At 38.6% G+C, this 25,010-nt stretch overlaps 1 protein-coding gene across 10 annotated transcripts in view; it reads left to right on the top strand.

Annotated features, from left to right (window-relative positions):
* Positions 1 to 2,840: 2,840 nt before the first annotated feature.
* Positions 2,841 to 25,010, top strand: part of EXOC1 (exocyst complex component 1) — a 60,214-nt gene continuing 38,044 nt past the window's right edge. For 3 of the 10 annotated variants that reach the window (XM_059922955.1, XM_059922953.1, XM_059922950.1), the window contains exons 1-7: positions 2,841 to 2,973; positions 7,015 to 7,148; positions 10,949 to 11,079; positions 18,491 to 18,650; positions 21,523 to 21,543; positions 22,721 to 22,750; positions 23,073 to 23,260. In XM_059922955.1, coding sequence (XP_059778938.1) covers positions 7,025 to 7,148; positions 10,949 to 11,079; positions 18,491 to 18,650; positions 21,523 to 21,543; positions 22,721 to 22,750; positions 23,073 to 23,260 — 654 coding nt within the window. In that variant the 5' untranslated portion in view covers positions 2,841 to 2,973; positions 7,015 to 7,024. Of the gene's footprint in view, positions 2,974 to 3,013; positions 3,145 to 7,014; positions 7,149 to 10,948; positions 11,080 to 18,490; positions 18,651 to 21,522; positions 21,544 to 22,720; positions 22,751 to 23,072; positions 23,261 to 25,010 lie in introns of those variants that run through there. The other 7 variants (XM_059922958.1, XM_059922956.1, XM_059922952.1 and 4 more) reach the window with 3 other exon arrangements.

Below are 25,010 nucleotides of genomic sequence, written 5' to 3'. Positions count from 1 at the left end.
TCTTCGCAGAGATGGTAGGTGGCCATCACCTTGAAGGGGACTCTGTAAAAGACCAGACGTAACGAAAGGCCAAGCAGATGTAGTGGTACAAAGAGTGGACTGAGGGCTTCCCTGGTGGCGCAGTGGTTGAGAATCTGCCTGCCAATGCAGGGGACACGGGTTCGAGCCCTGGTCTGGGAAGATCCCACATGCCGCGGGGCAACTAGGCCCGTGAGCCACAACTACTGAGCCTGCGCGTCTGGAGCCTGTGCTCCACAACAAGAGAGGCCACAATAGTGAGAGGCCCGCGCACTGCGATGAAGAGTGGCCCCGCTCGCCACAACTAGAGAAAGCCCTCGCACAGAAACGAAGACCCAACACAGCCATAAATAAATAAATAAATAAATAAATAAATAAACCCAAAGTTTAAAAAAAAAAAAAGAGTGGGCTGAAATAGACAGCATCTGTGTATCCTCTGTCACCACCTCAAATCCTTTCAGCCTCTTATTCCAACCACTGCTGCAGCAAACTTTTCTGAAGAGAGTTTGATGAACTTTGGGCAAGTACAACATGACTGCACCTCTCTTCTTCCTCAGGACTCCTCTGATGTGGAAGTCAGCTTGGCATTCACAATTGTGCATTTGGGAAGTGTGGAGTAGGTAATGGCCAGGGACATTAACCTTTGATCAAAGGGAGACAGGAGCTGACAGAGAAATACCTCTTCCATTCTGGCTTTCAGTAGACAGTTTTGCGAATCATCTCACGAAGCTTCCCAGAAAGTCCTAAGGGATCAAGAAAACATTCAGATATGGTGACGACGAACTCAATAACACATCCTTATACTGCCTCTCCCTTTTCCTTGTTTCACTTCCCCTCCCTCTTCTCTCACTCTTGCTCCCTGCTATCAAAGCCCCAAATAAAATATTGCACATAAGCCTTTGTTTCAGCCTCTACTTTGAGGGGAATCCAGGAGGGGAGGGGAGAAAGGAGAATTTAATTTTTAGAAATTTTTAAATTTTAGTTTGAGATGCCTAACGGACATCCGAGTGGAAGTGTTGGGGAGGCAGTGGATACACAAATCTGGAGTTCACGTTGTAAAGCAACTATATTGCAGTAAAAATTAATTAAAAAAACCAAAAAACTAGAGAACAACAACAACAAATCTAGAGTTCAGGGAAGAAGTCCAGGCTACTGAAAAGCAATTCACTTCCCAACTTTGAAGAGGGCTGTAAACATACAAGTAAAAAAAAAAAGGAAGAAAAGAGAAAGAAAAAAAAGGACAAAATAGCACATGCAATTGTTATATAAAGAGTGCTCACAGTAAGCATTCTGGGACTGAGCAGGAAGGACCCAAGAGGTCTTTCTAAAGATCAGATCAGATCCTGCTCTTAAAAGGGAAGTCATTCAATGAAACTGAAAAGCATTTCAAGTAGCATTGACTAGAGCATATTGATCTCAGTAGCAGACAGGTCCCTACTATGTCTGCTGATTTTTCCACCAAATTATATCTTCAGCTAAACACTGAAAGATACTTTGCACAGCTCATTTGTCCCTTCCTCAGTGAATCCATCTTGACAGAGTGAGTTACACCCTCTTTCGCATTCCTATGGTGCTACATCTCTTTTTTTCTACTTTTGTTGTTTAGTTTACCACACTAGACTGTAATTTATCCCTCTATTTAATTCTGTCTCTCCAATGACGGTGTGTCCCCTTCTTAGTGGTATCCCTGTCTTTGTATCTCCAGCACCTAATACAGTGCCCAGCATTGAGGTGGCTCTGTTTTCAAATGAACGAATGCTTGCATTGAATGGGTCCCTGAAGAACCCTTGCAAAGGACGCTATTGAGCTAGAGCAAAGAAATCGCTCCTCTGAATTACCAGCACATTTATCTGACCTGTATCTCTCTTTGGTCATTTATTTTGTCTTATTTTATACGTATTTGCATGTATACCTTGTTTGGCCCTACCATACCGGGAACATCTTCAGGGTGAGATTCATGTCTGAATCACCTCTGCACCTCGATCAAAGTGCCTGGCATAAAACAGGTGCCAAACATATGGAATAAATAAACCACTTGCCTTGCAACCAGCAACACTGGCATCACCTGTGCTTCTCAAACTTAAACGTGCACAGGCGTCATCTTAAGGCGTTAAGATGTAGATTACCATTCAGTAGCTCTGAAGTAAGCCTGAGAGGCTGCATTTTCTAAAGAACCCCTAGATGATGCCCAAGCAGCTGGTCCACAGACCACATTTTGAAATACCAACGTCACTGTATCAATGGTTCTCCACCATAGCTGCATATTAGAATTTTCCCCAAAGATGTGAAAAGTGCTGGTGGGAACTTCCCTGGCGGTCCAGTGGTTAAGACTCCCCCCTTCCACTGCAGGGGGTGCGAGTGCGATCGCTGGTGGGGGAACTAAGATCACGCATGCTGCGGGCCTAAAAAAGTAAAAAAAAAAAAATTTTTTTAAGTGCTGGTGTCTTGGTCTCCCCCGTCCCACCCCTCCCACATTCTGATTTAACTCATTTAAACTCTCCATGCCATAAGCAGCAAGTATCTAGAGTTAACAGAGCTTTACGTGTGCAAAAAAGAAAACATGTAATTGCATCTCTTCTTAAATGAACTGCTGAAAACAGCTGAATAAATAACTCTTCAAGAGAAACTAACACTAGGCACCAAACGCCCCAGCTCCCGAGTCAGTCTCCGAGCGACGGGGTCCAGCCCCTACCAGTTCTAAACACTCCCCTACGGCGAAACCTGCCCACCCGCCCTCGCCAAGGCCACTGCCGCGACTCCTTCCGGCTCTACCCGACCGATTTCCGGCGTGGTGGCTGGTCACGTGCCCGGATATGGGAGGTGGGGCCGATCCGCCGCTTCCGGTTCGCCGCTCGACCGAGGGGCGCGTCCTCGTAGCGGTGTCCGTTCCAGCCCCGTCCCATCTCTGCTGCGGAGGACCCGCCTCGGCACAGGCGGGCTCGGTCCGGCCTTGCGGTAAGCCTTCGGCCGCGGCTGCCGGGCAGTCCTGGCGGCGGCGCACCGACGAGCGGACGGGTGGACGCCAGGGTCTGAGGCGGCTCCTCAGTTCCGCTGCTGGCCCAGCACCGGGGGGTCGGGTGCCGCTCCCTCCGCCGTCAGGGCCCCCTTCTTTTCCTGCCTGTCTGGGTAAGACGCAGAGTCCGGTAGGAGCATCCCCCGCCCCGGGGGGCTGGGAGGGCAATCCTGACACCCCTTTCCGGTTCCGCCCATGAAAACCAGATTTCACTGTAAAAAACGGCCCTGATCCGTTTGCTCTCTGGCGTGAACCAGGAGGGGTCCAAATCCACATTTTCTTCTACATCTTTTAAGTGCATTTCCCTGGCTCCAGGCACCGTGTTCTCGTCTGGAGGACAGTGCTCCACGCGCTAAGATGTCTCGAGAGCGTCCAGGGCCCAGCCCACACTCACTCACTGACATAGCACTCCTGCTGACAAGTTACCTGCCGCACCCTGTAATGATCCAGCTGAATTTAAGGAAGAGAACCAACGTAGAGTTTTGTGGCTGACTGCCACTGGAACATGGTCAGACATGGGTTCTTAAACCTGGGAAATAGTTTTGGAGGACGTCTAATGGTTCATTCACTGACTTACAAAAAATGTGCTGTAAAGACTCAAGAGTTAATCACTCCACCCTGAGAACGTAGATGCCATTGGACGTATCTGTCACATACACCACCGTAACCTAGAATTGTGCCTGGCACTTCGCAGGCATCGATATTTGCCGAATGAATGAGAGTCGCATAGTGCTTTTCATTATGACTACCTCCTTTATGAACTCTGCCCAGTCCAGTCTTGTTTTACCACTTACCATACAGTCAGTCCTTTGCTTTTGACCAAAGAGGGACCACTATTAGTGATTCATTTAACCAGTTTTTACTATTCAGTTCAAGTTACCACAAGAGGTATTTGTTGAGTACCCACTAATAAAGGACACAAAACTATGCTAAAACACCCCCCATCCCCCCTTTCTTTCAAGAGAGTTGTTGAGATCCAGGAGCTTGTGATTTTATGAACCAGGTGGACAGCAAGTGCTTGATTGTTTAGTAAATGCAATAAGTGCTGTAGCAATTGAGAGGAGAGATCAGTTTGGATTAAGATCTTTATTGAATCAACTTCATATAAATTATGGAGTGTAGTTAGGGTTTGGATACATGATACTCCCTGCATGGAAAAGCTCCTAAGCAAAGATTTAAAGACCAGAATGAACAGAGAGCTTGGAGTGGAAGGTTTGTATTTGGGAACATTAGGAAAAGGTTGAGCAAGGGCATATTGTGATGAAAGCTATGTTTTCTTATTATTTGTCGAGAGTTTTGGGGTTGTAGAAGCTTGCAAAGAGATAACCAGATGCTGTGGTGTTTAATAGATGTGGTTGATGTGAACCTGGGTTAGTGTGTTGGCAGCAGGAGCAGAAAGGATAAATTATGTGTAGATGAAGGAAAATCAGCAGAATGCTTTAGTTGTCATGTTATTTGGTGCTGTCATTTTGGTTAATTTATTAAATGCCTGGTATGTCTTTGCCAAGTTCTTGGAATGCAAAGATGAGTAAGACGTGGTCTTGCCTGCAAGGAAATACTTTTAATGGGGGAGAGAATACAACTAGCTAGACAATATGGTTTATAAGTGCTATGTTAGCAGAATAGAGGGAAATATTAGAGAAGTAGGAAAGGAATTTTTTTTTTTCTTTGAGTGTGTGACTACTTCACAGAAGAGGTGACATTTCAGCAGGATCTTAAGGATGAATTGGAATTTCCCAGGGAGAAAAGAATTTCAGGAAAAAGAAATTGCACAAACAAGAGCCTAGAGACAGAAAAGCAAACTGGCCAGTATCCAGCGTGGCTTGGGCATAGGATAGAGTTGAGCTTTTAACACAGTGTGTAGGCCCTAGAACATATTAAGGGGTAGTAACATGGACATTTTATAATAGGTGGAATGGAGGTTAAGATGGGTGAAAATGTAGAGAGATGAAGAAGAAAGCAGTTGGGGAAACTTGCTCTTCATGGCTTCTATATTCTCTGCAGGGTAGACGGTGAAGTCATTTGCAGAGAGGGAGGAGGCTGACACTAGAGTTGGGGGTTGAAGGAGAGAAATAAGGATTTGCAGTATTGATGGTGAGTAGGAAGAGGAATCACCAAAGAAGGTGTTAAGGAATTGCTGAGCAACTTTGAAAGTTTAGCTTTGATTGGATTTAAATATTTGTAATGAGTGCAATGAACATGGATATGAGGCCTTCTTAAATGGCATATGGTAGCCAAGAGAAGTAGAGAAAAAAGACAGTTTGTGGAGATTGGTGAACTGAGTGAACTGGTCTACAAATGGAGCAAGATCATTGAAGGGGATGGTGTGGGTGTAGGGAAATGAACACTGCCTCCAGGCTAGGTTGGAAAAGAAACTAAGCTTGGAGAGGCCAGATGGACTAGGAGAACAGGAGGGGGGGGAGGCCGTCAGGAGACTAGAGGCAGAGATGAGGAGAAAGAGGGATAGAAGTGCGATTTTTGTGAGAAAAGCAATTTTTTGAGTTGGAGCAGGGATAGAAGTTTTCCAAATTGAGTAAAATATAGGAGATACCTATAGTTTACAAAAGTGTCCGTGTGTTTTAAAAATTCACTCTAAGTCATTTATTTAAAACTCATAATTTCTTCATTTTCCCATAGAAGCAGTGTTAGAACTAGGAGTTAAATTTCCTAAGCAAGCTCACACGTATGAAATACTATACATCTGCATTGGAAATAATAATGTATATACACACGAATATATATATACAGTATATTCAAAAAATAAAGTTGCAGTGAGTTTTTTTTCAAATATGTAACTTGTTATATTTGAAGAAAAATGATTAATATACCATAAAATTCACCCTTTTTCAGTATGTAATTCAGTGGTTTCCAGTATATTCAAAGGGTTGTAAAAACATCACTACTATCTAATTCAAGGACATTTTCATCACCCCAAAAAGAAGCCCCATACACATTAGCAGTCACTCCCCATTCCTTCTTGCCCTCAGCCCCTGGCAACCACAAATCAATCCATCTATGTGGATTTGTCTACTCTGGACATTTCACATGAATGGAATCATAAAATATGTGGTTCTTTGTAACTGGCTTCTTTCACGTAGCATCATGTTTTCAGGATTCACTGATGTTGTAGTATGTATCAGTACTTTGTTCCTTTTTTATGGCCAAATAATATTATACTGTATGGATATATTTCATTTTGCTGTTCATCAGGACATTTGAGATGTTTCCACATTTTGACTATGGTGAACAATACTGCTATGGACATCTATGTACACGATTTTGTGTGGACATATGTTTAGCAGTTCTCTTGAGTATATACCTAGGAGTGGAATTGCTGGGTCATATGGTAAAACCATGTTTAACTTTTTGAGGAACCACCAAGCTGTTTTCTGAAGTGGCTGCAGCATTTTATAGTCACCAGCAATATATGAGACTTCCTTTTTCTCTACACCTTTACCAACACTTGTCTTTTTAATTTTAGCCATCCTAGCGGTGTAAAGTGGTAGGTATCTCAATGTGGGTTTGATTTGCATTTCCCTAATGGCTAATGATGTTGCGCATCTTTCCATGTGCTTATTGGCCATTTGTATCTCTTCCTTGGAGAAATGTCTATTCAGATCCTTTGCTCAGTTTTTAACTGGGTTACTTGTCTTTTTATTGTTGAGTTGTAAGAGTTCTTTATATAGGAAATTTATATTTGAAGATTGGGCGTGGGTTTTTTAATTTTTTCCTAAATTTTTAAAAAATATTATAATATTTGGTGAACACTTCCAAAGATTTTAGAGTTTGATATCACTGGTTCTCTAATTTCTTTTCCAGACATACAGCTTTTTATTTTTATGATGTAGGTGTACTAATGTATTAAATCATTCATCCTACACTTATTTGCCATAAATAAGATCATTTTTTAATCCTAAATGGAACAATGTAAGATAGAATGATTTTGAGAATGAGTATAATATCTATACTCTGAATTTTTTCAGCTGAGTAAAGATGACAGCAATCAAGCACGCATTACAAAGAGACATTTTTACACCAAATGACGAACGCCTGCTGAGTATTGTCAATGTCTGCAAAGCAGGAAAAAAGAAAAAGAACTGTTTTTTGTGTGCCACAGGTGGGTATCTAGTAAGTCAAGGTTCTTGTTTGGCATTCTTTTATTCCCTAGGGGTCATTTCCTCATTGTTTAAAATATTCTCGGACTTCCCTGGTGGTCCAGTGGTTAAGAATCTGCCTTCCAGTGCAGGGGACATGCATTCGATCCCTGGTCAGGGAACTAAGATCCCACGTGCCACGGGGCAGCTAAGCCTGCACAGCACAACTAGAGAAGCCTGCGTGCTGCAACGAAAGATCCTGCATCCCACAAAGAAGATCCTGTGAACTGCAACTAAGACCTGATGCAGCCAAATAAATAAATTTTAAAAATTTTAAAAATAAAAGAATGACCATGTATCACTTTAAAAAAAAAAAGAAATTCAATTTAAAAAATAAATAAATAAAATTAAATATTCTCATTGTTTCTGTGATTGGAAAATTGGGCCAACAAATTCGTTTTTTTTCAATTGTCTTTAAGTAAATCTTGAGTAGACACAAAATTTTTTTTTTTTTAATTTATTTATTTTATTTATTTTTGGCCGCATTGGGTCTTTGTTGCTGCGCACAGTCTTTCTCTAGTTGCCGTGCACAGGCTTCTCATTGTGGTGGCTTCTCTTGTTGTGGAGCACGGGCTCTAGGTGCTTGGGCTTCAGTAGTTGCGGCACTCGGGCTCAGTAGTTGTGGCTCAGGGCTCTGGAGCACAGGCTCAGTAGTTGTGGCGCACAGGCTTAGTTGCTCCGTGGCGTGTGGAATCTTCCCAGACCAGGGATCAAACCCGTGTCCCCTGCATTGGCAGGCAGATTCTTAACCACTGCACCACCAGGGAAGTCCCACAAAAGTATTTCTGTAACATACATATAAGGTGTGAACACTTATATATACCACTATCCAGAATAAGAAGAATTTTACCATTACCTTTGAAGTCTCCTGTGTGCCCTGCCCTGCTCCCATTCCCTTCTCTCCCTCATTAAGAGGTAGCTAGTGTCCTGAGTTTTGATTTACTCTTTCCTTGCTTTTCTTTATCATTTTACCATATGTATTTGTAATCTCGAATATACATTGTTATATTTGCGTGACTTTGAACTTCACATAAATTGAATCATAGCACAGGTATTCATTTGTGACTTTTTCCACTCAACAGTATGTTTGTGTTTGTGAGTGTTATCTCTTGATTTTCTCCTATAGCTGTAATTCTTTCATTTCTACTGCTGTGTAGTATTCTACTCTGAGAGTACTGCTGTTTACTTACCCATCCTACCAGGGATGACCAGGAGGTTTGTTTCCAGGTTTCCTATGCGGGCAGCACTTCTGTGAGCATGTTTGTCCTTGTCTGCCAGTGTATACAGGCAAGAATCTTCTAGGGTAGACACCTAAATGTGAGATTGCCGGGTCATAGGCAGTGAATGGTCAACACTACCCTAATACCAGATTATTTTCAAAAGTAGTTGTACTGGTTTTCACTCCCACAAGCAGTGTGTGTTTCAGGTTCTCCACATCCTAGTCTAAACTTGGTTTTGACAGACTTGTTTCCAATCTGGTGGGTGTGAAATAGAATCTCGTTGTGGTTTTAAATTGCATTTCCCTAAGTAATAATGAGATTGAGCCTCTTTTCATGGATTGATTAGCCATTAATTTTCTTGCCTAAGAAATTTACCTGTTTAAGCCTTTTACTCGTTTTTCTATTCTGTTGGTCGTCCTTTTACTGATTTCTTTAAGTTCTGCATGTAATTTGGATACCAATTTGTTGGTTGTATGCATCCCAGTTTATGGCTTATCTTTTCACTTTTTGTGATGCCTTTTAATGAAATCAGATTAATCAATCTGATCATTTATGGCTTCCCCTTTTTGTGTCTTATTTAAGATGTCCTTCCATACCCTGGAGTAATAAAAGTATTCTATATTACATTCTATAAGTTTTATAATTTTACCTTTCGCATTTCAATCTTTGATTTACCTGTGTCTGTGTTTATAGTGATGAGTGTGAGTGTGTTTGTTTCTGGGTCCTTTCTTATATCTGGATTTTATGTTGTCTTGTGGGTATTTTGTTTTTTCATCTGAATTTTAGAATCAAGTCCCAAATTTTGTTGGGATTTTGATTGGAATTGTTTTGAATCTATAGTTCACTTTGGAGAGAACTTGCATTTTATGATATTAAGTCTTCTGTTCGTGAATATGGTGTGGTTCTCCATTTATCTTGGTCTTCTTTAATGCCTTGCAATAAGGTTTATAGTTTTAAAGACTTTCAATAAGTTTTATAATTTTATTATTATTATTTTTTAAATGTTTATTTATTTATTTGGCTGTGCTGGGTCTTAGTTGCAGCACGAGGGATCTTTGTTGACACATGCGGGATATTTAGTTGCAGCATGTGGGCTCTTAGTTGCGGCATGCGGGATTTAGTTACCTGACCAGGGCTCAAACCTGGGCCCCCTGCATTGGGAGCACGGAGTCTTAACCACTGGACCACCAGGGAAGTCCCAAGTTTTATAATTTTAAAGGCTTTGTACATGTGTTATATTTACCCCTAGGTATTTATTTATTCCTAGATTTTTAATACTATCGTAAATAATAACTCTTGTTAGTATTAATACATTTTTAAGACTTTATTTTTTTTAGAGCAGCTTTAGGTTTATAAGAAAATTGAGAGGTAGGTACAGAGATTTCCCTTATGCCCCTTTCCCCACACATGCATAGCCTTTCACTTTGTTAACACTACTCACCACAGTGGTACATTTGTTACCAAGAATGAATCTACGTTAACAAATCATAATCACCCAAAGTCCATCGTTTACTGTAGGTTTCACTCTTGGTGTTGGGTTTGGACAAATGGATAATGTCATATAGAGTATTTTAACTGCCCTAAAAATCCTCCGTGCTCTGCCTGGTCATCTCTTCCCCAATCCCTGGCAACCACTGATCTTTTTACTGTCTCCACAGTTTTGCCTTTTCCAGAATGTCATACAGTAATTGGAATCAAATAGTATGTAACCTTCCCAGATTGGTTTCTTTCACTTAGTAATATGCATTTAGCTTTCCTCCATGTGTTTTCATGGCTTATAGCTCATTTCTTTTTAGTGCTGCATAACATTCCATTGTCTGGATGTACCACAGTTTATTTATCCATTCACCTACTGAAGGACATCTTGGTTGCTTCCAAGTTAGCAGTTATAAATAAAGCAGCTATAAATATCCGTGTGCAGATTTTTGTGTGGACATATGTTTTCAGCTCCTTTGTGTAAATACCAAGGAATGCAGTTGCTGGATAATATGGTAAGAGTATGTTTAGTTTTGTTAGGAAACTGCCAAACTCTCCTCCAAAGTGACTGTACCATTTTTAATTCCCACCGTCAGTGAATGACAGTGCATGTTGCTTCGCATCCTCACCAGCATTTGGTGTTGGCAGTGCTCTGGATTTTGGCCATTCTAATAGGTGTGTAGTGGTATCTCCTTGTCATTTGAATTTACGTTTCCCTGATGGCTTATGCTGTGGAGCATCTTTTCATATGCTTATTTGTGGTCTATATATCTTCTTTGGTCGGGTGTCTGTCAAGGTCTTTGGCCCATTTTTTTAACCTGAATTTTTTTTCTTATTTTTGAGTTTTAAGAGTTTTACTTCTCAAGTAATCTGCCTCTGACCTTCTTAGTCTGATTTAGATTCTTCCATTAGTATTCTGTGTATTCCTCAGTCATAGCATTTGTTATGAAATACTATTCCTGTTTTAGTATTGTGTCCAGGCACCTGACAGCTGTGTTTGCCATGAATGAATGAAGAATGAGGAAATGAATAATGTCTCTAATGAAAGTGTGTGTTTTATTCAACAGTGACAACGGAACGCCCCGTGCAGGTGAAGGTGGTCAAAGTCAAGAAATCTGATAAAGGAGATTTCTACAAAAGGCAGATTGCTTGGGCCCTTCGAGACCTTGCTGTGGTAGATGCCAAGGATGCTATTAAAGTATGTTTTTGTTCTTTGACATGAATTCAGAAAGTGTCTTTCATTTTATAACATAGTATGTTGTCTTCTAAGATGATCTAAACTTGTTTTGTGACCCAGTAGTTCACCACCTAACCAGCAATTAGTCTAAAGTGTATTATCCAACCTTCCATTCTCTCACTTCTCATTCGCAGGCTACTTAATATAAGTATGTATGTAAGCTGGTTTCATTGTTTGTGCTTTTTTTTTTTTTGAGCTACAATTATGTTTGTTCACAAGCTACATAACTAGAGCAAAATAACCTTGACTGTACATATCTGTATTTAGATTAGGTATACTTAGTATAAAATCCATAAATTAGTATGGATTTTAAAGTGGTGTGTTGTGTGAGTAGTTTTTTAAAAAATCATTGTTTTGGTAAAACCTAGTTCAGAAATCACAGAAAATATAACCAAAGTGAATCTTCCTTAGGTAGTCCTTAAAAATAATATAGAATCACCAGCTGAGGCAGCCAAGCTGGCCCTCTGAAGCTATGGTTTGAATAATGTGGCTCAAGTGATGGCAGTGATAGTGAGTTTCACCCCTTATTTTAAGGACTTTGAAGAATAAGATATAAGACATTAAATAAGATATTAAATAAGATATTAAAGAATAAGATACCTTACACCTTAAGTCACACTCAAACTCCAGGAAAGTTGAATAATACGATAATCGTGATAAAGGGCCACCTTTATTCCTGACAATTCGAGGCATTTCACAGCAATACCCTTTTTTTAAAAAAAAAAAAAGAAATAAAGTAGAGCCCCTCAGGTTAAAGTAGGTGCTTCTTCCTCTTCAGCCTCTCTAACCCTGCCCCTCATCTTCCTCTGCAGCCCAGAGGCACCTCCAGAGCTCTAGGGAATGCCTTGCACCACATCTACTGTGCTGTGGATGGGGCTGATAGCAAGGCTTACAGTACTGTAACTACATGTGCCCGTTGACTGAACTCTGCAAGTCTCATACGGTGATTAAAAAGGCACAGAGAAGTGAAAACTACCTTTGTAGAGCAGTCTGATAAAATAAAAGTCAGGTTTTATGCTGACCTGGTTACAGACCTCTGAGGAACTAAAAGCTGGACAGCATGACAGGCAGTTGAGTCAGGTGCAAGAAGATTTTTTTAATGAAGCAGAAACAGCTTTAGGAGAGTCCTGCATATCTGTAGAGTTGAGATTTCTTCCAAAATGTAAAGAATGCCTTTTCTTTAAATATTTTAGGCAAACTGGGCCTTTGCTTTATTCCTAAAAAGCACCCAGTTTTTAGAAAAATGTGGGATGTGGAAAACGGGGTCTGGCAGGGGCTTTGAATGTGGGTGCGTGTATATGTATTTGGAAAGAACGTGAAAATGAGATTGTTAAAAACACTTCAATTATTTAATAATTTCTGTTATTACGAGAAGGATCAAGAGTAGAGATTTTCTGTTTAAGACAAAATACTTCAAAGGCTTTTTAGAAATTCACCTTTATTAAAAAGCCTTTTTCTCTTCAATAGTTCCACACTTCATAACCCCATTGACTTGTGTAATTCATTAACATTGCTGAATGCTTATTTAAATGCTTTCCTCAGCTGACACCTCATTGCTGACTTGCTTAATGGATTTTTTTTCATTTTATGCAGGCATCTTGGTGTGTGTATGCTACATATGGATATAAAACATAAAATTTTTATACATAGCCTAACATTAGCCATTTTGCATCACTCATTTTTTTTTTTTAATTTTATTTATTTATTTATTTATGGTTGCGTTGCGTCTTCGTTGCTGCACTTGGGCTTTCTCTAGTTGCGGTGAGCGGGGGCTACTCTTCGTTGTGGTGCATGGGCTTCTCATTGTCGTGGCTTCGCTTGTTGCGAAGCACGGGATCTAGGCACACAGGCTTCAGTAGTTGTGGCACATGGGCTCAGTAGTTGTGGCTCCTGGGCTTAGTTGCTCTGCGGCACGTGGCATCTTCCCAGACCAGGGCTCGAACCCGTGTCCCCTGCATTGGCAGGCGGATTCTTAACCACTGCACCACCAGGGAAGTCCCTGCATCACACATTGATTTGTGTGAGTGTTGCTGCTGGAGCAGTCAGCCTCTTTTATGGCATTATGTGAAATATTCCCAGGGAAGAGATCATTTCCCGTCAAGCTTCATATGAGTTGCCAAGACTCTTAGATTTCTTTATAAATACTAATGCAATTTTTTTTTGAATTTTTGAATTTTATTTTATTTATTTTTTTATACAGCAGGTTCTTATTAGTCATCCATTTTATATACATCAGTGTATACATGTCAATCCCAATGTCCCAATTCATCACACCACCACCACCACCACCCCCCTCCACCGCTTTCCCCCCTTGGTGTCCATACGTTTGTTCTCTACATTTGTGTCTCAGTTTCTGCCCTGCAAACCGGTTCATCTGTACCATTTTTCTAGGTTCCACATATATGCGTTAATATACGATATGTGTTTTTCTCTTTCTGACTTACTTCACTCTGTATGACAGTCTCTAGATCCATCCACGTCTCTACAAATGACCCAGTTTCGTTCCTTTTTATGGCTGAGTAATATTCCATTGTATATATGTACCACATCTTCTCTATCCATTCGTCTGTCGATGGGCATTTAGGTTGCTTCCATGACCTGGCTATTGTAAATAGTGCTGCAGTGAACATTGGGGTTCATGTGTCTTTTTTTTTTTTTTTTTTTTTTTTTTTATTAATTTATTTTTGGCTGTGTTGGGTCTTTGTTTCTGTGCGAGGACTTTCTCTAGTTGTGGCAAGCGGGGGCCACTCTTCATCGTGGTGCGCGGGCCTCTCACTGTCGCGGCCTCTCTTGTTGCGGAGCACAGGCTCCAGACGCGCAGGCTCAGTAATTGTGGCTCACGGGCCTAGTTGCTCCGTGGCATGTGGGATCTTCCCAGACCAGGGCTCGAACCCGTGTCGCCTGCATTGGCAGGCAGATTCTCAACCACTGTGCCACCAGGGAAGCCCTCATGTGTCTTTTTGAATTATGGTTTTCTCTGGGTATATGCCCAGTAGTGGGATTGCTGGATCATATGGTAATTCTATTTTTAGTTTTTTAAGGAACCTCCATACTCTTCTCCATAGTGGCTATATCAATTTACATTCCCACCAACAGTGCAAGAGGGTTCCCTTTTCTCCACACCCTCTCCAGCATTTGTTGTTTGTAGATTTTCTGATGATCCCCATTCTAACTGGTGTGAGGTGATACCTCATTGTAGTTTTGATTTGCATTTCTCTAATGATTAGTGATGCTGAGCAGCTTTTCATGTGCTTCTTGGCCATCTGTATGTCTTCTTTGGAGAAATGTCTACTTAGGTCTTCTGCCCATTTTTTGATTGGATTGTTTGTTTTTTTAATATTGAGCTGCATGAGCTGTTTATATATTTTGGAGATTAATCCTTTGTCCATTGATTCATTTGCAAATATTTTCTCCCATTTTGAGGGTTGTCTTTTCGTCTTGTTTATGGTTTCCTTTGCTGTGCAAAAGCTTTGAAGTTTCATTAAGTCCCATTTGTTTATTTTTGTTTTTATTTCCATTACTCTAGGAGGTGGATCAAAAAAGATCTTGCTGTGATTTATGTCAAAGAGTGTTCTTCCTATGTTTTCCTCTAAGAGTCTTACAGTGTCCAGTCTTACATTTAGGTCTCTAATCCATTTTGAGTTTATTTTTGTGTACGGTGTTAGGGAGTGTTCTAATTTCATTCTTTTACATGTAGCTGTCCAGTTTTCCTGGCACCACTTACTGAAGAGACTGTCTTTTCTCCATTGTATATCCTTGCCTCCTTTGTCATAGATTAGTTGACCATAGGTGCGTGGGTTTATCTCTGGGCTTTCTATCCTGTTCCATTGATCTATGTTTCTGTTTTTGTGCCAGTACCATATTGTCTTGATTACTGTAGCTTTGTAGTATAGTCTGAAGTCAGGGAGTCTGATTCCTCCAGCTCCGTGTTTTTCCCTCAAGACCGCTTTGCCTTTTCGGGGTCTTTTGTGTCTCCATACAAATTTTAAGATTTTTTGTTCTTGTTCTCTAAAAAATGCCATTGGTAATTTGATAGGGATTGCATTGAATCTGTAGTTTGCTTTCCGTAGTATAGTCATTTTCACAATATTGATCCTTCCAATCCAAGAACATGGTATATCTCTCCAACTGTTGGTATCATCTTTAATTTCTTTCATCAGTGTCTTATAGTTTTCTGCATACAGGTCTTTTGTCTCCCTAGGTAGCTTTATTCCTAGGTATTTTATTCTTTTTATTGCAGTGGTGAATGGGATTGTTTCCTTACTTTCTCTTTCCGATCTTTCGTTGTTAGTGTATAGGAATGCAAGAGATTTCTGGGCATTAATTTTGTATCCTGCAACTTTACCAAATTCATTGATTAGCTCTAGTAGTTTTCTGGTAGCATCTTTAGGATTTTCTATGTATAGTGTCATGTCATCTGCAAACAGTGACAGTTTTACTTCTTTTCCAATTTGTATTCCTTTTATTTCTTTTTCTTCTCTGATTGCCGTGGCTAGGACTTCCAAAACTATGTTGAATAGTGGTGAGAGTGGACATCCTTGTCCACATTTGCCTTTTTTTAAAAAAAATTTATTGAAGTATAGTTGGTTTACAATGTTGTGTTAATTTCTGCTGTACAGAAAAGTGATTCAGTTATACATATATATACATTCTTTCTTTTTTTATGTTCCTTTTATTTACTTATTTTTTTTAATTTTTATTTATTTATTTATTTTTGGCTGTGTTGGGTCTTCGTTTCTGTGTGAGGGCTTTCTCTAGCTGTGGCGAGCGGGGGCCACTCTTCATCGCAGTGCGCGGGCCTCTCACTATCACGGCCTCTCTTGTTGCGGAGCACAGGCTTCAGACGCGCAGGCTCAGCAATTGTGGCTCACGGGCCTAGTTGCTCCGCGGCATGTGGGATCTTCCCAGACCAGGGCTTGAACCCGTGTCCCCTGCATTGGCAGGCAGATTCCCAACCACTGTGCCACCAGGGAAGCCCAACATTCTTTTTCATATTCTTTTCTACTATGGTTTATCACAGAATATTGAATATAGTTCCCTGTGCTATACAGTAGGACCTTGTTTATCTAATCTATGTATAATAGTTTGGATCCGCTAATCCCAAACTCGCAATACATCCCTTCCCCACCTTTCCTCCCCCTTGGCAACCGCAAGTCTGTTCTCTATGTCAGTGAGTCTGTTTCTGTTTCACAGATAAGTTCATTTGTGTCACATTTTAGATTCCACATATAAGTGATATCATATGTATTTGTCCTCCGTCTGACTTACTTCACTTAGTATGATACTCTCTAGTTGCATCCATGTTGCTGCAAATGGCATTATTTCATTCTTTTTTATGGCTAAGTAGTATTTCATTGTATATATGTACCACATCATCTTTATCCATTCATCTGTCGATGGACATATAGGTTGTTTTTCTGTCGTGGCTGTGGTAAATAGTGCTGCAGTGAACATTGGGGTGCATTTATCTTTTCAGATTATAGTTTCGTCCAGGTGTATGCCCAGGAGTGGGATTGCTGTATCATATGGCAACTCTATTTTTAGCTCTTTGAGGAACCTCCATACTGTTTTCCATAGTGGCTGCCCAATTTATAATGCAGTTACCTTTTCGTTGTAAGTGAAAGTTTTTAATCTTTTGTCACTTTAATTCTGCTTATTGAGCTATAAATTCATTAGTACATCCATGCTACTGTAATATGATTGTACCATAGGTAAGTCTTGATCCCTAAATTATCCCACATCTTCACAGTGAAAGTCATATCACTTTCCTTGCCTACTTATGGTCTTTACTACATTTTATTCCCCCTAAATAACACTTCAAATTAATTGAATACATGATTAGCCTTCTATAGAACATTAAAAACATTTGAGCCTATTTTTAATTCCTTGGATGTGAAGAAAAGTATACATCCATATGTTTTCATATTTTATACAGTGGTCAAGTAGTTCTAAATTCAAGGGAGAATATCAAGGCATGAAAATATTTCTGTAATGTGGCTTAAGAGACATGTAGAGAGCATATTGCAGCTCTCTCACACCAGTTGAACTTCTTTTTCATTTGAAAGGACCTTAAAAGGCCAGTATTTTTTACTTTTGAGACACCTTTATTTGTTCTGTATTTTCAGAATTGTAAACAGGAGCAGTCCCTGCTTTTCACCTCATTTGTTCTTGGAAATCACACTAGGGTATAGATTGTATTTTTTCTCACATGTTATAATGAGAAGAGTCACAGCTGTGAATAATAGCACATTATCAAAGAAAAAGTATAACTCTAAAACCCCATAGACAATTTAAAAAGAAAAATTAGGTCCACATCAAAACCAGAAACCACTGTCATCCTATAAACTAGGAAGCTGAGACACAGGCCATTAAGTAGACATCCTATACTTTCACTCATAGACCCAAGGGGCATAGAAAGGAAATTACCAAAACACTATGTTGTTTTTAATCCAGCTTCTTTTGAGAGGTAAACAAAATTTGTGCTATAAATTGAATTCTCCGAACCATTCTCTGCAAGTCACTTAGTCGATTTTGTGTGTGTGTGTTTGTGTGTGTGTGTGTGTGTGTGCCATTCTTTGCCATTTTATTATGTGCGGGTCCATGTAACCACTGCTACAATCAAGGTACAGAAGTATTACAGCACCTTAAAGAGCTCCCTCAGCTACCTCTTTATAGCACACCCATCCTCTTTCCTCCCCCCAACAATCCCTGACTCCTGACAACCACTAATCTATTCTCCATCTCATCCATTTCAAGTAGAATTTAATTTTGATTTATTTATAGTTATTGGAGAGTATCTCTGTGTAGATATTTAGATATGACATTATATAAACATAACTTAGTTGTGCTTGTGTTGACATTACCAGTTTCAGTGAGGGGAAAAAACCTTTTAGTCGATTTTTTTTTTTTTTTTTTGCTGCGTTGGGTCTTCATTGCTGTGCGTGCGCTTTCTCTAGTTGCAGCGAGCGGGGGCTACTCTTCATTGCAGTGCATGGGCTTCTCATTGCAGTGGCTTCTCTTGTGGAGCACAGGCTCTAGGCATGCGGCCTTCAGTAGTTGTGGCACAGAGGCTCAGTAGTTGTGGCTCGTGGGCTCTAGAGCGCAGGCTCAGTAGTTGTGCTGCACGGGCTTAGTTGCTCTGCGGCATGTGGGATCTTCCTGGACCAGGGCTCGAACCTGTGTCCCCTGCATTGGCAGGCGGATTCTTAAGCACTGTGCCACCAGGGAAGTCCCCCTTTTAGTAGATTTGTAATGCTGATTATTTTTTCCAACAACAGCTTCAACTTCTTTTTGTTTTATTGAAATATATATTTTACAATAATGAAAAGAGGTTATGATCAAAAACAGTATCTTTTGTATATTTTTATTTCAGGAAAATCCTGAATTTGATTTACATTTTGAAAAAATATATAAATGGGTTGCCAGCAGCACTGCTGAAAAGAATGCATTTATTTCGTGCATTTGGAAACTGAATCAGCGATATCTCCGGAAGAAAATTGATTTTGTCAATGTTAGCTCACAGCTTTTGGAAGGTAAAGTTAAATAAAAATGTATATGTAAAATCAGGTATATCTATAAGTGAATATATAATTTGGCATTTCTCAAAGTATTTAAAACTCTGAATTATCTTTTTTGTAAAGGAATTTTAAGATAATTTTTCTTATTGCAGAAGTGATGCTTGTTCATTATAGAAAACTGATTCATTAAATTAAATGAATATCACTTATAAACTTAATCCTCAGAGATAACTATGCATTTCTATGCATACTGAAATGCTTTTTTTAAAATAAAGAAATTTATGTTGCTACCTAACATGCTTTTTCATATAATGTTTCATGAACGTTTTCCATGTTATTAAACACTTACCCCATCATTATTTTTAATGGCACCATAGTATTCCATTGTATTGGATATACTATAATTTTTTAACTAATCACTTTTAAAAAATTTTCCAATCTTTGCTTATCTTAAACAACTCTGAGATGAATATCCTTGTAGCTGTATTTTTGTGTAGAGTGTAGGTGTAGTGTTTAAGAAACAACTCTGGAGTCAGACTGCCTGGGTTCAAATACTGGCTTTGTCACTTACTATAGCTGTGTGACCTTGGGTTACTCTATGTTTCAGTTTCTCGTGTGTCAGAAACAGAGATAATAATAGTGTCAACTCCATAGGATTGTTGTAGGGATTAAATTAATATATGAACATGATGAGAACAATGCCAGATATATAGTAAGTACTCAATTATATATTAACAATTATTCTATTATCAGGATAAAGTCCTAAGACATGAGGTTAATTAGGGTATTTTAGATCAGTATGTCTTCAGGAATATTACTAGGGATTGTTTTGTGTTATAAGACAAAAACTCTACTGTTAATTGTTGAAAACATACAATGAGTTTTTTTTCTTTTAAAATTTCTTTTATAAAGACATACACGTTGTGAGAAGATGGGTTCTGTGTGCCTTGCGGATGCAATTTGTGTTGTATTCTTTATCTCAAAGGAAGCAATTGAAGTAACAGCAGGTGGACAGAGTTGTTGCCCCTGTTTATTGAGAAAAAAAAAAGTATATTTGTTCTAAATTATATATTAGAAAGAAAACTTAGATTTGTCCTAAGTTGTATGTTAGCATTTAAAAATAGAAGCTTCTGTCAAGTGAAACATCTGAAATTGCCAATATTCAACCATTTTGACCTATAAAAATGGCAATTTCAGATGCTTCAAACTATTCCTTGACTTAGTCATTTGCCTCTGTCCTTTCTCCATTTTGTTTTACTTAATTCCTTTGCTGTTTGGTCATCTATCTTTCTGTCCTTAAATGTAGTATTCTTGTCCATCACTTATTAATTAGTGAGGCCGTTACTGGTTTCAGGCTTGATGCTTGGAACTGGCAGAGGCAAGTCACATCTCTCAGGCCACATGCTTCTCCCTGCAGTGGGGCTGGCCTTGTGTCGGAGACCTCAGGGTTGCCATCTCGCCAACATTAGCCTCCAGTGTCTTGGTGGTTGAGTGTGTTGAGGGAATGACCTTTAAGAAATTTATGGTAATTTTCCATGCCTTGAATAGCGGCTTAATTTGTTCTGAGTAGCTTTCATTTTTTTTTTTTTTAACCATTTCAGGGTTGAACATTCTGATCAGTGAATGATTCATAAGCTTTCTGTTCTGTTTTCGAATATGATGTGTTTCCAATTGTTACTTATTGCCTAAGATGTATTTTAAACCAATATATTTCATTCAGTCAACAATATGGGCAAGTACATACCTACCTGTATGTACCTCATTAAGGAATATTACCAAAATCAATGAGAAGAGTATTGCTGTTTTTTGAGAATGAGGCGACTAGCTTTAAAAAAAGACGACATTTAATTTTTCAGGGCCTTAAACAAAGGTGTAGACATTTTTATTTTTATAAATATTACCTAATTGAGATCAATTTTAAGAATACTGAGATCCTTAAGGATCTCATTTTGAAAATCACTTTCTATAAATCAGTAACTGTTGCTTTGGTTCAATGGAGTTCATATAGTGGCTTTATTAATGTCCATGAACTTGTTTAATGTTTTACTGGACTTTAAAATTATGGCCACTAACTCCCATTTTTAAAAAAAAGTCTCTAAGCTTTGGGTTATGTTAGAAAACAAATGAGAAATTATCAACATCTCCTTTTAAGAGCTAAGTAATCATTCAAGTAAATAAGACTGTTCATTGGAAATGTTAGCAGTAGCAGCTTTAGTAGTTTTTATTGGTGACAGTTGAATGTTCGTGCTAATAATTGGGGCTTCTTAGTAGAATAAGGTTCTTAAAACAGGACTTTGTTAGCAGCTGAAGTAGAGTGAAGTTTTTGTTTGGCCTTTTCTTTTTCATTCTTGCAGCCAGATTTTTTTTAAATCATTGACTTGAATCCTTAAAAGCCAGCTTGAACTGATAATCGTGTGTGGTTTTTTAAACTGCTTCCATCTTGTCCTTTCTAACAATGTTTTATGACTAATCCATTGTGAGGGAGTGTCCGGGTAAAGGTTTGGGCCTTGAGTGAAAATAACTAGACTAAACGCATGAGTCACAAATGGCCTATAAACAATCCCCAGGAAGTGATCTGTTTCCCAGTTTTCTCCTCCAAGGACTCGGCAGTACTGTTTCTTAAAAGACTAAGAGAAAATAGAAAGATACATGTATTTTTAGTCACTGTCAGAAAATGAATAAGAAAGATGAACACTGGAAATTTAGCTTCTTGTGGATATTTCCAGTTTGTAGTTGTATTTGACGTTGTCTTTTAAGCTTTAATGTAGCATGAAGTTCAAATGAAATATGGGTAGTATTTTTAAAATTTAAACCTGTGTACGTTTCTAGCCAGCTAATATTCTTTGCTTACTTTCCTCTGCTTTTTTCATACCTTTTTACTCTCCAGAACTGCCTAAAGTTACAGAAGGTGCGTAACACCTTTTCTTCTTATTCTATTCCATAGATTTTTATTACTTGATGTTGTTATGTACTGTTGGTTGCATATTTTATGAAATTGTGTGCAGGGAAAAGTATATTACTACAAAATCCATATGGTAATAAAAATCGATGATAGTATTCATTATTCACTTCCAAAGGGCTGTTTTATGGAAGAGAAAATACTTCTGAAGCAATTATGATCATTTAAAATATTTGTTTATTTTTAAATATTTACTTGTGCAAGGAGCTGTACAGAATGGTTTAGGTATTCCCTGCCCCCTAGCGGCTAAGAAGCTGTCACACATGACAGTTTAACATTTCCACAGTGACTCTTTCAAAGGACTAGGAGCTCGGCGATGCTACTGTAAGGAACTTATATTTATATACTGTAATCTGTAATTGCCTGTACCAAAAGTTTTATCCCCCTCCTTTTTTTTCTGGGACATTATCTAAATCTGCCTAATTGCCATTCTTAAGAGTAAACCATTTGTTACTTTGAATTAGGTGTTTTTTGTTCTAGGACAGATTAACGTGTCATGTCACGCTGAATGCAAATATTCATTTTCATACAAAATAATGAATATTTCGAACATCCAGTGTTTGTGATTTTAACGTGTCACATGAGTTGATGAAAATCAGTGACTTTGTTTTGAGGTTTATTTAGGGGTAAAAATTATTTTTTTCATTTTACCTCTCTTAACCTCAAGATTTATATAAATCCCACATGCTGAGTGTATTCTCTCAAAACACTGAACTGAGACATTTACCCAGAAAGCATCTCAGATTTGACCTCGTGGTCTTTTGTTTTGAAGCAGGAAGACAGTTTAAATTTTTGTAATTTCATGCAGCATGTAGTTGTTGCTCTTCTTACTACATTATACAGTTACTGAGAAAGTTTCTATTAGCTGATCTTTAGAAATTTTATTAACACATGTGAAAAATTTTTAAAGAAAGAAATGGAAAATTCGGTTAATATTTTCAGTGCCCAAAATAAATTGTGAATTGTAGATGCATTTTTAAAATTTCAATTGAAAGTTATTTGGAGAAAAAAACAAAACATAACAAAGACAAAAAGAACAAAGATAACAGAAGAAAATGTTACCTGGGAAAAAAGGGAAGCAAATTGTTTTTCATGTGTCCTGAACTCATAATCATTGTTTTGTTAGATCAACAGTCACTTCAGGTAGGGGGAAAAGGTTAGTCTTGTACACGTGCTTTGTTTCTGGGTTTGTATTTGTTTTATAGTTTGATTATGTTTTGGGAAACTGTGACTAAAGCCTATTTTAACACAAGTCAGTGAATTAGACTGCATGCTTTTGTTATAATAGATACTATGTTAACACATGCGGTTCTTCATAATAATAAGGGGTTTTTTTTCATATATTTTGAATCATTTTTTCCTGTTTTTCAGCCACTAAATGTGACCTGTGCTTATAACTGACCTTACCTATAAGTACAGTGCTATTGTCCATCCTACTTTTTTTTACTAGTTTATTTTTAAATTTTACCCTCTTTAAGAATCTGTTCCAAGTGGAGAAAATCAGAGTGTGACAGGAGGCGATGAAGAAGCAGTGGATGAATACCAAGAGTTAAATGCAAGAGAAGAGCAGGATATTGAGATAATGATGGAAGGCTGTGAGTATGCAATTTCGAATGCCGAGGCCTTTGCAGAAAGGTTGTCCAGAGAGCTGCAGGTGCTAGATGGGGTAAGCCTTTCTTGTAATCTATGATTAGTGATGTGTAGTGGATCGAGGAGACTGGTGATGTTCATATTTTACTGCCTGAGCACTTAAGCCTGGGTAGGGTGATTATTGCTGTCTTCCTCTGTAAGTGCATTACCAGCTGCCCTCAGTCTTTCACTGTTCTGGTTCAAAAGACAACCATTCCTAATAGGCCAATGAAGGCAGTTGGCTGAGGTTCTGGATTTGGGGAGCTTCTTGATATGAAGTGATGGAAGTAAAAAGTAGCCAACCCAAAGCCAACTTGGGGGTTGATTCCCCCAGCCTCTGAAACACCTCAGAATAGTTCAGTACAAAAGAATAGCGTTTTTGTGGTTTGAAAAAAAAAAAGGTACAGGTTAGAAAGAGAGAAATTGGGCTGAAAGAAGTGAATCATGTACCCAAAGAGAGCAAGATAGTGTGGTGAAAACAGAGAGCCAGGGGAAAAGGATGTTTGACTCCCCTGCTGAAATGTTTTGGAATAGACTCTATTCATTTGTACGCACATTTCTAAGTTTGTATCTGAATGCACATCTTTATTTATTTACTTTTTTTTAGAAAGTAAAAAGCTGCAAGTAGCACCTCTGTTGTGAGAAAAACCTAAAATGGGAACATTTGGGTTTTTTTTGTGTTGTTTAGACAAGGTATGCGTTTAAGAAAAACCCTCAGAGAATAAAAAATATTCAAAGACTTAAAGAATGTTGGCCTTTTATACATGAAAGGTACGGAAGTTATGAGATTGAACTCAGGCCCAGAGATTACACGAACAGTCCAAGCTTACAAATCTATAAAACTCTCTGGAAGTAAAGCCTAGAAGAGACTTCAAGATGTTAAAGTAGAAATTGTCCTGGGTCAGTTCAAACCCCACCTTTGCTACTCGATGTCAGTGGGTCTGAGCCCTGCTGCCTTTACAGTTGGGCTGCACCTACAATTGAGTTATTATGAATAGTGTATAAAATAACACATGTGAAATTATAGCATCAACTGTACAATGAATGATACTCTTCTAATTCCTTGCCCAAATTTTTTCCTCATATTGTGTTATCTGCCTTCTTAATGTGGCTTAGTGGTTTGTATTTTCTTTTCTAGTTAATATTGCATCTGTGTTGCAAGTCATCATATTACTTTGCAGTTTAATTTTGGATTTGAAAGCTTCCATATTTCAGGGAATTCAGAATCAATAGTCAGAATCATTTAGAAAACATTAATAAAGGGATGGTGGTTTGTTACTGCTTTGCCTCGGAAAAAAAGTAGTCCCAAATGAAAGAGAAAAGAAAGAATACCATAGAAGGAGCTATCTTATGGCAATAGGCTCTTCCACATCCTGTTAGTACAAATCATACAACAGTTATAAATTAGTTCCATGAATTCTTCTAAGACTGGCATACTGCTGCTACCCTCTTGACTAAGGTATTAACATAGATGATTATGCTTTTATTTAGGGTTTTATGTAAATATTACAGAGTATAGAAAATTTTTATAGCTGATAGAGTTGAAAGAAGTATCAGAGATGACATAGTGTAATGCCACTTAATTTATAGAAATGAGAATATACCATTACTGATGATGCATCATGGGGCAGAACCCTACTTGTTCAGTCTGCAGAAATACGCAATACTGAGGTATGGTCTCTAACCTTGATATAAGGGAAAGTGTACTTTCCTGAAATACTGTGTAAAAAAGTGGAATGTAAACACAAAGTGATAAATTAGATGTTTAAATGTGTATGTCAACCTTT

The sequence above is a fragment of the Balaenoptera ricei genome, chromosome 5 (genome assembly GCF_028023285.1).
Source record: "Balaenoptera ricei isolate mBalRic1 chromosome 5, mBalRic1.hap2, whole genome shotgun sequence".
Lineage (NCBI taxonomy): Eukaryota > Metazoa > Chordata > Mammalia > Artiodactyla > Balaenopteridae > Balaenoptera > Balaenoptera ricei.
Note: the sequence above shows the minus strand (reverse complement) of the source record. Positions and strands in the feature narration are given on the sequence as shown.